A 13,070-nucleotide genomic window follows, 5' to 3' on the forward strand; every position below is an offset into this window, starting at 1 on the left:
CTCCATGTCAGTGTGTGTGTGTGTGTGTGCATGTACAGTGTGTGTATGTGTGTGTGTTAGCCTGTGTGTGCATGTCTGCCTGAGAGACTGTTGTTTTTCCCATCTGCTGTGCTGAAGCACGAGTCATTTATCTCAGTTATTCTGACAGTCTCTCTGCTCCATCTGTGAAAATAGTAAACACACTGACGCACTCCTCTAACACTCCACCAAGTGACTGCCATTGATACGAGGCAAGGGAGCACACACTCATGCACACACACACAGGGCCATAGCAATAGTGTGTTTTCCGTCCACCACTGTGACAAACGCAACCTAAGAAGGGCTTTGTTTAAACCCTAAAAACTGCTGGTCTCTCACACTGAAACACACATCTGTGCAAACCCTCACCTCAGTCTACACACACACACACACACACACACACACATACACGCACATGACTGTGTGTCTCTGTACTCTGTGTCAGTAGAGTGTGTGCGATGGAGGACTAAACCTTCCAAACAGGCCATCAGTGAAAGTCAGGTACATGTGCACACAAACCAGAGGACACGAGGAACACGTGTTCATCTTCTGTCAGGTTATTCACTACACGCTGTGCCTGAAACATTCAAGACCAAAAAAAAACATTCAAAATTGGTGGTTAATTCGGGAAGAATCTGATAAAAATTGTAACGATGACCATGAATATGAACACATTTCAACTAGATACACTTCATCTTTACCGTCACCCAGACCATATGCACACACACTATTGCCAATGAGAAATAAGTCAACAATAACGCGACAACAAAAACACGCTAACAAGAATAGTAGGAGTCTGCATTAGTGGGATGTCTCATCCCTTGGCTCTGGGCTTCATCCAGGCCAGGTGAACTCATCAGTGCACAGGCAGAATACCTGATACAGTACAACTCATTGACTTGTGTTTGGCTGCTCCAGCCCCGCGGCAACGTGCGTGTTCTCTGTTCACTCTGTCTGCTTGGCTGAGCTGGCTTTGAATGAAGCCAGTCTTTCATATCACAGGATGAGCATGTGTGTGGTTGTGTGTGTTTGCGTGCATGTGTGTGTGTGTGTGTGGTTGTGCAGACCAAACACTTAATCCCCCAATCTATTTTGCTGTGCTTGTTGACAGAGCTGTAAAGACCAGTGTTGTTACCTGCATGTCTCCCGGCCTTCCTGCCTGCTTCGCCATTCTTCCTCTGATTGGCTGGTTCGGTCTTCTTTCGTTGCCTGTGGCGTTGTGAACACTGTTACTGCTGCTGTAAGCCCTGACTTGTCAGCAGGAGATGTGATGTGAGATGGTTTTGATATGCAGAAAGAACTGTGCTTACATCTCCAGGACCGCACAGTTTGTCCCTGTTGGCTTTGAAGACGAGTGTATCTGAGATGTGATCAGAGGAGCGCCTGCTGCGGCCTCCTCTCATGTGGGCAGGGTTCCCCAGGACCATTCAGTACTCAGTCACGGCTCTGCTCTTCTATTAGGTCATCTGAGATTTTACAATATTTTGTCTACTGAATATAATACACGTTGCAATATCACAGCTGCACAATCTATTCTGTAGTGGTTCTTTAAACACACACCCACACACACACACTCACACACACATGTACTTCTACTCACACTCCTCTCAGATTACTACCCTGCTCAACACATCATCCCCATCCCAGATCTCCTTCTTTCATCCATCCCTTCTCTGTGTCTTCCATCCTCCCTCCGCTGACACCCTCTCCCACACTCTCACTTCATTCCCTTACTCATCAAGTCAAAGTCAAGTTATTTGTATAGCCCTTTTTTCAAAAAAGGGATTCACATGCACCCGTATAACTGCCCCTCTCTGACCCTGCTACCACACTTCACCCTAGCTTAGGGTTCTAGGGTCAGGGTTATAGTTAGCTGTGATCCTAATTCTAACTGTAACCTTGCTCCCACACCTCACCCTATGTTGTTGTAGGATGACAGTTAGGGTAACCCTAACCATAGAAAAACAGGATTAGGGCTAGGGCTAGGGCTAGGGTTAGGGTTAGAGTTCCAGACTGCCGCGACCTTTACCGTTGGTCTGACCCTGTAACTCGACCTCCCCTGACCTTCTTGCAGGCTGAGACTTCAGGTCAGTCATAGCCCAACCCCAATCCCAACCCTCACCCTGTTTTTAGGGTTGGGGGAATTAGGGTTAGGGATAGGGTTAGGGGCAACCTATAACTCAAGAGGGTAGAGGGGCAAAGTCAGGCAAAATGGGCAGCAGGGGCAGAGAAGCAGAGATCAGAGGAACAGTGGGTTAGGGTTAGAAGGATAACTCAAATCTAATCAAATCATCTCATCAAACTCAGCAAAGTCGATCGACCCTCTCGCTTGGACTCTATCTCATCTCTTTCACCCTCTCTCCCTTCCTCTCTGTCTCTCTCACACACTCCTTTCAGCAGGCTCTTTGGATTCCCTCCCCTTTCTCCGTCTCCCCACTTGTTGCATTTCGCAGCTCTGCACTACTTTCACGTTCCAGGGCCCTGAGCGACCTCCACTTCCAGTCACTTCCCTCCAGGGTCATCCATCATCCGCTATTGGTCCATTCATCACGTAGCGAAGACTCTATTGGTCCATTCATCACGCAGCAAAGAGTCTATTGGTGCATTCATCACGCAGCAAAGAGTCTATTGGTGCATTCATCACGAAGAAAAGAGTCTATTGGTGCATTCATCACGTAAGCCAGCAGGGCCCTCCAGCTGCAGACAGGGCTTGATGGGGTCGAGCAAACAGGCTCAGGAATGCAGGGCAGGTCTGGGGTTACATTTCTGTATTCTGTTGGACTGTATTATACAGTCTGTGTGCTCCTGGGGAACCCTGCAGGTAGCAGATCTGCTGAGGGGAGGGAGGGGGGGAAGGGGGGAGGGGGGGAGGCAGGGAGAAAAAGAGAGAGAGAGGCAGGGGGGATTGAGAGAGAGATAAAGTGAGTGTTAGAGAGAGAGAGAGAGAGAGAGAGAGAGAGAGAGAGAGAGAGAGATCCTGCAGGAGACCTGCCAGGAGAGAGCACCAGCCCTGTTCAGCATTTCCTGCTTGATTACTGCAGGCTGGAGGATGATGGATGTCTGACTTTAAGAGTCCCACTGTGCTGTCTCACTCAGACACACATTCAAAACAGAGATACACACGCACATGAACAGCCACACACTCTTGACAGTCTCACAGACATTCTCTCTCACACACGCAAACTCTCTCTCTCTCTCTCTCTCTCTCTCTCTCTCTCACACACACACACACTCAAAGACTCTCTATCTTACACACAAAACACACAAAAATGGTCTTCGCCGTCTCCTCACCCCGGAGATGTGTCAGGTGTTGTCAGAGCAGATGTGTTAGTGCTGGGTTGGAGCCAAAAGGGTGTTCTCCGTAGGCCTCCAAGAATGCACCTACCGCTAATACATCCATTTCTATAGAATGTTTTGTTTGTTTGGAAACAAGATTTTTTGGACAAGATGATGGACAGTAGAATTTGACCCACTGTGGATGGTTTGACCCCCAAACTCAGAGTTGAGGGAGGCTGGAGGGAGGCTGGAGGGAGGGGCAGGATGACTGTAGAAGGGCTGGACACACACACACATTCACACTCACACAGACTTCATTACTCAGAGAGAAAATCTGGAATATCTTCCACAAACATCTGCACCTTCTGAGACGCACATACACAACACACACATATGCACATAAAACACACACATGCACACACACAAACACACATTTGCAAAGTTCCTTGAGGGAATATTAGTGGTAATTGTGTGACTGTGAGTTAACAGCAGTACCGAGGCTCTGAAAGACACTAAGTCACTAACTAAGTACTTATTTCTTCCTGTTTACACTGACAGATGTATTAGCCCTCACTCTCTCTTTCTCTCTCTTTCTCTCTCTCTCCCCCTCTCTCTCTCTCTCTCTCTCTCTCTCTCTCTCTCTCTCTCTCTTCCCCTTGTCAAGCATGGTACATCAGTTTTTATCTTATCCAACCTAGAAAGTATGTACTCATACTTGTATACACCCTTGTACACACACTTACACAATGACTGCCTCAGGCTCAGAGCGCCAATGCTAACAAGGGCCTCATACCCGCCTGCTAGGCCGCACCTGTCGCTGTATGTATGTGTGTGTGTGTGTAAGTATAGGTGTGTGTGTCTGTGTGTGTGTGTGTGTGTGTGCATCGTGTATTCCATGTAAATGTGTAACCAGGAAGACATGTGGTGCTCCCACATTCCTTTCACCCCATGCTCATGAATCAAAACCACACAATCCCCCCCATCACTGACACCCCTCAACCCCTCCGCTTCACACACACACAGCAGCCCATTCCAGTCTCCCACCAGCTGGGGTCTGTGGATGGGGTTGGGGTGACTGGGGGGAGTGAGAGAGGGGGCAGTCAGGGTCCAGCACAAACCAGTTTGCTCTGAGCTGTATTGTCTGCCAACCCCCTTCACTCACCTTTCAGACTGATAATAGAACATCAGCTCTGAGATATTATCTTAAGATGCTATGGTGATACTACCCAGGGAAATCTAGAGACAAAAACCTGAGATACAAACCAGAGATACTACAGATACCATCCAGCGGTACAACACTGAAATACCAAGCACAGATACTAACCAGAGATACTACATAGAGATACCACACTGTGATACTGACCGGAGATACTAGACTGCGGTATTACCCTGAGATATTAAACTGACATATTTCCCCCAGACACGTGCTTCACATCCCTAAAGAACTTGGCTGAAGGTTAAGGGGGTTAGTGTGGGGTATGGTGGTCTCTCTATCTCTCTCCTTGTCTCTCCCTCCCTCTCTCCCTCCCACCCTCCCTGACACTTGCTGCATCCTGTCTGCTGACACTCCACTGTGGGGGTACCAGATATCACATAACACATGCCCAGAAAGGCACATTCCACACAGGCAACCTGCCGGGCCGGACCCTGCCAATGTTGGTCCGCATGCCTGATATCCTGGAGCTCTGAGACAGAGAGTGCGCTGATTGGTGAGGTGCTGGAGAGGGGCCGGGCCGGGCCAGGGTTATAGACCGGATCAGAGCCTGGGTTACCTCAGTCCTGAACACAGGCTACAGCCTAGACCAACACAGTTTTGAAAAACAGAGAGAGGGAGCGAAAGAGTAGGAGATAGAGGGGGAGAGGGAGAAATAGAGAGAGACAGAGGGAGAAAGTGACATAAAGAGAGGGAGAGAGAAGGTAGAGAAGGAGAACTAGAGAAATATGTGACAGAGACAGGGCGAGAACGGGACTATGCTTGGCAGGTCTGGGGTCAGGGCAGAGCAGAGACGGCCATTTCTAAACACAACAGATGATCAGTTTTGGTCGTTTGTGCGTTTGCCTGATGTGAAAGACAGGACCTGTCCTCTGCACTCCTCTGTCCTCTGCACTCCTCTGTCCTCATCACTCTGCACCTCCTCCTCTCTTTGATGTTCCCTTGCCAGAGTCTGTCCTGCCCCCTCCACACACACCCTGGTAAACCCAGATTACAGAGTACTGCTGAAAGGGACGTTTGGTAGGATGGGGGTCAGAGGGCACCTTCCTCACACACACACTAACACACACAGACACACACACACACACACAGTACTCACAATCAAACACAGCCCCATCTCACACTGATATAATGCATTCTCACAATAAGTGTGAAACACGCTCCCCTCTCCACACACACACACACACACACACACACACTCCTCCACAAGCGCACATCTCTCCACACACACGATAGTCTCTCGGCAGCCCCGTGGGTGGGGTTGTGTCAGTTTAATGAATGCTCCTAGGTCCTGATCCCCAGCACGCAGGCCGCTATGATGGATGTTCACATCAGGACTGGACTTTACTGAGCTGTGGTGAATACATCCCAGTGGCCCTCCCAGGCCCTGTCAAAACGCCCCTACCCCAGCCTCCCTGGGCCCCCAGCCCCCAGGCCCCCACTCAGATCCCCACTATCTGCTCTGCTTGCTGCAGACGCGTTGGGGTAGGGTGTGGTGGTGGTGGTGGTGGTGGTGGGGGGGGGGGGTGAGGTGGGGATAAGGGGGTGCACAGGGGTAAATTGAGGGGTGGGAATGGAAGGGGGGTTAAGCTACACTTAAACAGTTAAACTACATAGTAAATACTGTGGAAACCCCATCTATAAATGTCACCCACAGACACATCCACAACTCCAAGCCAGGGAGAGCCTGCCAAAGGTTGAAGACAGGTTTTTACGGGGGCCTTGCATGGGAATACTTCCACATCAAATTATGGCTGCATTTCCCTTCCTGGAGAACAGACTAATGTGAGCAGAAAAGACAGGATGAGTTTGTTAGTAAAAAACGTTAATTGTAAATTTCCGTCCTTTTAAACACATTGAACTTTAAGGTTATTTGACAGTTGAGGTCTGAAATGTATTTGTGGGGTTCTATTCTTAATCATCCTAGACATGATGGTGAAAGCCAACTAGAGAGAACTGAAGTCTGGAACTACAGCTGAGGTAGGGGAATTAGAGGCTGGGGGCTGGAGAGGCTGGAGGCTGGAGAGTTGGAGGTTCACTGTTGGTTAGCCAGTCCAAGGGATCAGCCACCTGTGTGTCAGCTCGGGCATGATAATCCTGCCCCACCCCCTCTTACCCTGAATCTGCCCCCTGCAACCCTGTCACCCCCTCCTCCCCATCAGCCTGCCTCCAGCGCGGGCTGCTGTCCTGGCTACTGTTTGATCCCACATCACTGGGTCGTTCACTGGGGGTTTTCTCACGGTCACCCCCCAACCCCACCACCACTACCCGTCACCACCACACACTCTTACTGCTAGCAGGCAAAATACAACTGTGCCACATGCACAACATCAGAAGGCTTGGGAGGGAAATTAAGAGTGGCAGATCGTTCGGGGATGGAAGGCAGATTCATATTCCTTAGATATTGTTTACATGCAGCGAACCTCAGTGGTTTTCCAGAGATTTCTATCATGTTATTTTTCACGGTGTGACTTCCAGTTCACCCCAGAGGAGGAGTTGAAATCAAGCCCACCTCAGTCTTGATGAGGGGGACTTTTCCCCACCACATATTTTAAGCTTCTGGGGGAATCACGTCTATAAAACCGAGCAGGTGAAGTTCCATTCATGCAAATGGCAGAATATGAGCCTGCTGTAGTCTGTAATTAGGCCATGAAACTGAGAGAGAAGCTCCAACTGAACCACAACTCAGCAAGTCATTTAAAGCTCATTTTCTTTTAACTGACAAGCGGGTCCCACAAAGAACAACATAGGAGCTAATGAGTCGATGGTACGCCAACAACATGCTAACGAGATGCTGCCTACGCTCTAACTAGCCTACATGCTAACAAAACGCAAACATCTTGCTAACTCAGCGTCAACAACCACTCTGCAGACTTCACACCAACATCAATGCCAACAACACACCAACGACATGCCAGCATCATCTAAGCATCATGCCAAAATCCATTCAGTACCATGCCAGTGACACACCAGCATCATTCCAGCAACACAACAATGACAACACCATAACGCCAAATCAACAGCATCCAAGCCTATCACACCAACAACACGCAGACTAAATGCCAATGCCGTTTCCACTTGTTCATGCTAGCTGTTTTAGCCATTACCCCTTCAGATATGCCTCACAGTAGAGTCCCCTTCTATGGGGGTAAAACGTAAGCTACCCAACAAGGAAGCCCATTCTTTAGAAGGATCCCTATGTTTCGATGGTAATTTAATTCCTGTGTGCTTGCTGTCCCATATCGTGGCTGGACGTCTCAAAGGAACAACACAGCAGTAAATAACGTCTGGGGTCTGCAGCTCAGCGCTCGCTAGCCTGCTCCAGTCCCCTATACAGTAGAAGAATCATAAAGAGGCCAGCGGTCGTAAATATACGGTGTCCAGCTCTGGTAAGACGCCACAGATGGGTCTTGTAGCCAAGCATGGATGCTCACATAAATCCAGCAGCAGAAAGCCATGAAATAGGATGCCTATTGTTTTAATAAAAAGAGTATGTAGCAGTATAACATAATAGATAGACTGTAACTAACATGCTCTGACTGGATGACTAGGGGATGAGGGGGAGGGGGTGGGGGGTGTGGGGGAGGTTAGGGCAAGATTGAGGAGGGTAGGTAGGATGAGAGAGGACGTGAGAGAGGGTGCGTGTGAGTATGAGGTTGAGGCAAGGATGAGGGTGCGGGGGAGGGGGAGGGGAGGACTGTGAAAACAGTACTATGTGGTGAACAGTGTTGGGGGAGATGATTCCACAATGTTGACATCTTGTCTGACTAAGGCAGAGCACAGCGCACTGTCATCACAGGTCCAGTGACCCCAGAGTCTGACGTTAGGAAGACAAGGAGAATCTGTGGAGAAACACATAACTCTTAAAGTCACTTTGAAAACACTCAAACAAATAAGTGGATGAACGTCATCAACCATGGACAAGACTGATGGTTTAATGGCTTCGATAACAGAATGAAAGCCTATATAAATAAAGTTGATGCGCTATGTTGCCGTAAATTAAAGAGAAGAATGCTAAATGCTGACTTTCCCTGTCTCTACCTCCCTCTCCCTCCCCCAAGCCCCTCTCGCCCAAGCCCCCCTCCAGCCCCTCCTCCCTCCGGTAACCCGACCATGCTCCCTCTCTCCAGGAGCGACCGTAGGAATGAAAATCTATCGTTTCCAGATCAGTGGAGGGGGAGAGCGAGGGAAGAAGGAGGAATGGCGTGACCTTCTTTGATCTTCTCTGAAGGTCTCTCCCCCTCCTACCTCTCTACTTTCCTCCCCCCTCCTCCCCCCTCACACGCAGGCCTGGCCCTGCCAAGCACCTGTCCGCAGGTATGAAATGAGAGAGTCTGCATTCTTTTATCCACTGCTCAGCTATACCTGAAAACAATACCTCCTCTACTCTCACCTGGTCTTCTTTACCCCCCTCCCTCGCTCTCTCAACGCTTATCTCTCCCTCCATGTCCCTCCCTTCCCACCCCACTCCCTACCCACCCTCATCTACTGCTTTCCTCTATATCTGTCATCACCTATAACTGCAGCTAAATGACTGCCAGCAACCCAGAATGGAAGCAATGATGATTAGGATCTTACACGAAGATCTGCACTTCTCAGGTGCTTAGAGGGAACAGCAAACACGCATTCATGTCTGAATGATCTTTTCTGGGAGGAGGAGAGTGTGTGTGTGTGTGTGTGTGTGTGTGGGGGGGGGGGGGGGGGCGTTCAGGATTCTAACTCTGACATAGCTGTGAGAGGTTTTCACTGCCTACTCCTGCCTCATCTAATTTCCCACCTCCGATTCTTCCTGTCTCCATACTACACCTCCCCTCCCTCCTTCCTTCCCTGCCTCTTGTCCTCCTTGGCCTCCCCTCCCTCACCGGTCCGCCTCCACCCCACCTCTTCCCTTTCCCCCAAACCACCCTTCTCCATCTTCCGGGCCTATCTTCCCCTCCCCTCTCCCCCTCCCTCTCCCTCTCCCCCCTCCCTCTCCCTCTCCCCCTCCCCCGCCCCCCCCCCCCTCTTACCTTTCACCCCCTCCTCCCCTCCACCTCCTCTAATCTCCCCATCAGTGGGGGCAAGCAGTCCCTCCGTGTTCCCAGGCTGGAATGTGACAGTCATGAGATGGCACCTTCTCCTCCTGACAGGCCTCGGAGGGCGAAGCACCGGCTCGTAAAGCTGAGGATATGAGACACGGCGGTGGCAGCCTCGGGTCACTCCGGAGGTGTCCTTGATTCAGCCTTCGCAGGCTGGAGGGGTGCACCCACAGGATCAACTCTTTTCCACCAGACCTGGTCAACCTCAAACTTGTAAATGACTTGAGTTTCGGAGGTGCGTTTGATTTGCTTCACAATTGTCTGTTATGGGACTGCTCCTTTGGGTTCATTGCTGTGGATGAGAAAGAAGTACACCAGTACTTGCATATAGTCATTGTATATTTGCAAGACTATCTGTCTACCTCTCTAGGTGCAAGCCAAGCAGCAGATGCACCTAGGCTTGGTGAATGTTATGCATGAATTAAAAGTACTTATAGATGAGTTAATTTGCTGAATCAAACATTTTGCACGCACATTCAAGATGGATTGCTTCCCTGAGACAGATCCCTTGGCTGCATCTTCCATAACTCCGAATGTGCTCTGGTGTGGGGTACCATATATCCGTCCGTGACATCCGTGTTTGCCTCAGTGGCTGTGAGGGTACTCAGTGTCTATGCTCACCTGCCTCACCAGCAGGGCTGATGTCCCCACGCAGGGTTCAGGTGGCAGAATGAGGCTGGACAGGAAGCTCCATCCGCTCCTCCACTCGCACGCCAAGGCCCCATTTTTACTGCCCCCCCCCCCCCCCCACTCCCCACTGCCCCCCCCCCCCACTCCCCACTGCCCCCCCCCCCCCCCCCCCCAGCCAGTCGGGGCAATCGCTGGGTAAAATAATATGTGGGCAGATTTGTGAAGAGGCTGGGTGTGGATACAAGTGACAGATGACAGCGCAGTGGGGCCAACAATTCTTCTTTTACTTTTCTCTTACATTCTCTTTCTTTCAATCTTTCTTTCTCTCTCTCTCTCTCTCTCTCTCTCTCTCTCTCTCTCTCTCTCTCTCTCTCTCTCTCTCTCTCTCTCTCCTCTCTCTCTCTCTCTCTCTCTCTCTCTCTCTCTCTCTCTCTCTCTCTCTCTCCTCTCTCTCTCTCTCTCTCTCTCTCTGTGGCTGGGTTGTATTTCATTTACATTTCAAAGTGTTAGGGATCCCAGCTTGATTCTGTCTGACTGGGGAGCACGGCCAGTGGCAGCTATGTCAACAGCCAACCGATTCTCTCACATTTCAAACCATACAGGACACAGGAAACACCTCCTACGAATGCATTAACAAAGGAAGCACCTTGATGAAGTGGAAAATCAGGCCGCTTTAACAAAAGTTGTGAGAGAGCCAGTGAGGGGGGGAGAAAGAGAGTTGAAGAGGGAGTTCGGTTGGCCCTACATGCTGTCATCTGCCTGTAGAAAGAGGCCGATCAGACCAGGCCCAGGAGAGACAGGCTGCTATCTGCTCTGCTGTCTCCTCCCTATGTGTTAACGACTGTATGTACTGTGTGACACACACGGTTTGATTCCTTACTGTGACGTGTGTGTGTGTGTGTGATAGGGGGTGGTTGGAAGACAGATGAGCTGCATTGGAATGCAGTTAGCAACATGTTTTAGTGTCACCTCCATCTGTGCTGAACCAGGGACAAAAACACACACACACGTATAGCAACCACACATAGGGAAAACACACACACACACCCCTACGCCACACACAGGCACAAAAATTCATACCAATTGCAGCTGTCACACATCATCCTCTGGGCTGACAAGCATGTGTGTGTGTGTCTGCGTGTGTGCTTGGCCTTGTTTGGTTTTGCTGCCACAAACAAAATGTTTGTTGAGAGCTGAGAGTGGACAGGCACACAGACAGACAGACAGACAGAGAGAGAGAGAGAGAGAGAGAGAGAGAGAGAGAGAGAGAGAGAGAGAGAGAGAGAGAGACAGAGGCAGAGACAGAGAGAGGCAGAGACAGAGAGACAGAGAGACAGAGAGACAGAGAGACAGAGAGACAGAGACAGACAGACAGAGAGAGAGAGAGAGAGAGAGAGAGAGAGAGAGAGAGAGAGAGAGAGAGAGAGAGAGAGAGAGAGAGAGAGAGAGAGAGAGAGAGAGAGAGAGAGAGACAGAAAGAGACAGAAAGAGACAGAAAGAGACAGAAAGAGACAGAGAGAGAGAGAGAGAGAGAGAGAGAGACAGAGACAGATAAAGAGAAAGACAGAGACAGAGACAGAGGCAGAGAGACACAGAGACATAGAGAGGTCCTGGAGACTCAAAAGGATACCTAGTTCGATAGTCTTGAAAGTGACGCCTGAACACTATTTTACTATTCAATACGTGTACATCCAGATCAATACTAAGACTAGAAAGGTATCTGACAATCCGGGCAGAAATCCATCTGGCCCACAGCCACTCCTCACTGCCATGCTGCGACATGGTAAGACAACTGTTGCAACACACACTCTGCATAGACAGACCCGCACCCACACTTCAAAACAACCACTATCTCAGAGCTGGTGGCTTATTCAGTCCAGATAGGGGAAGCTTCCAAACACAAGCTCAGACCTCCCTGTAGACGCTCATCTGGATGCACCTCACTATGCTGTCACCACCGGCAACACTGAACACACTGCCATTACCACTACAGTCGTTACTGCCAACTCAGCGACCAAACACTCGACACCGAGGTCAGCCTGTGGTCCACCTGTGGTCTGCCTGTGCTCCAACCCGCTCGTCACACAGGTGTGTGTTGGGAATGGTATCCCAGCTGTGGTTCATCCATACTGCATGGAGCTCTGGAGATGACAATAGAAGGTCAAGAGAAAATAAAATGATCCAGGAATATTTAGCTGTGTGTGTGTGTCTGTGTCTGTGCGTGCATGTGTGTGTGTGTATGCGTGCGTGTGTCTGTGTCTGTGTGTGTGCGTGCGCGCATGTGTGTGTATGCGTGCGTGTGTTTGTGTGTGTGCGTGTGTGTGTGTATGCGTGTGTGTGTCTGTATGCGTGTATGTGTGCTTGTTCGGAGTTGCACATCTGCCAGTTTAAACCCCGGGATGTGAATGTGAGATGATTAGAGGCCTACTCTTATCAGTTGTGGGCTGCCTGTGCGTGTATGTGTGTGTGTCTTGTGTGTCAGGAAGTGAGAGGGCACGCAATCTTTTTGTTCTGTGCCTCTACCCCCCTCCTACCCCCCCCACCCCCCCTCCCCCTCCTACCCCCCCCCCCCTCCCCCTCCTACCCCCCCCCCTCTCCTGCTGGTTGGGGCTGGATCTCGTGGAGCTTGGCCCCCAGCCATCAGTCAGCCTCCACCAGAGCAGCCAACTCCCACCTCCGGATCTCCAGACCTGCCCTGTCTGTCTCTTCCAACCATACCAGCACTTTTCCTCTTCCGCTGTCTCCCTGCTCACTGTTACTGGTGTTTTGTTAGGAGAAGAGTGGAGAGGATTCTGCGATGCAGGGGCAGTTTGAGCCCTGGGGAGGGCGCTGTTAGCTCAGTAGCACATTCAGGT

The 13,070-nt window shown here is 50.3% G+C and overlaps 1 protein-coding gene across 1 annotated transcript in view; it reads left to right on the forward strand.

Annotated features, from left to right (window-relative positions):
* The first annotated feature begins 827 nt into the window (after nucleotides 1–827).
* The window catches only part of apcdd1l (adenomatosis polyposis coli down-regulated 1-like), a 23,922-nt gene continuing 11,679 nt past the window's right edge, over nucleotides 828–13,070 (forward strand). Inside the window, exon 1 of the mRNA XM_062459514.1 lies at nucleotides 828–865. Coding sequence (XP_062315498.1) covers nucleotides 828–865 — 38 coding nt within the window. The remainder of the gene's footprint in view (nucleotides 866–13,070) is intronic.

The sequence above is a fragment of the Osmerus eperlanus genome, chromosome 1 (assembly GCF_963692335.1).
Source record: "Osmerus eperlanus chromosome 1, fOsmEpe2.1, whole genome shotgun sequence".
NCBI lineage: Eukaryota > Metazoa > Chordata > Actinopteri > Osmeriformes > Osmeridae > Osmerus > Osmerus eperlanus.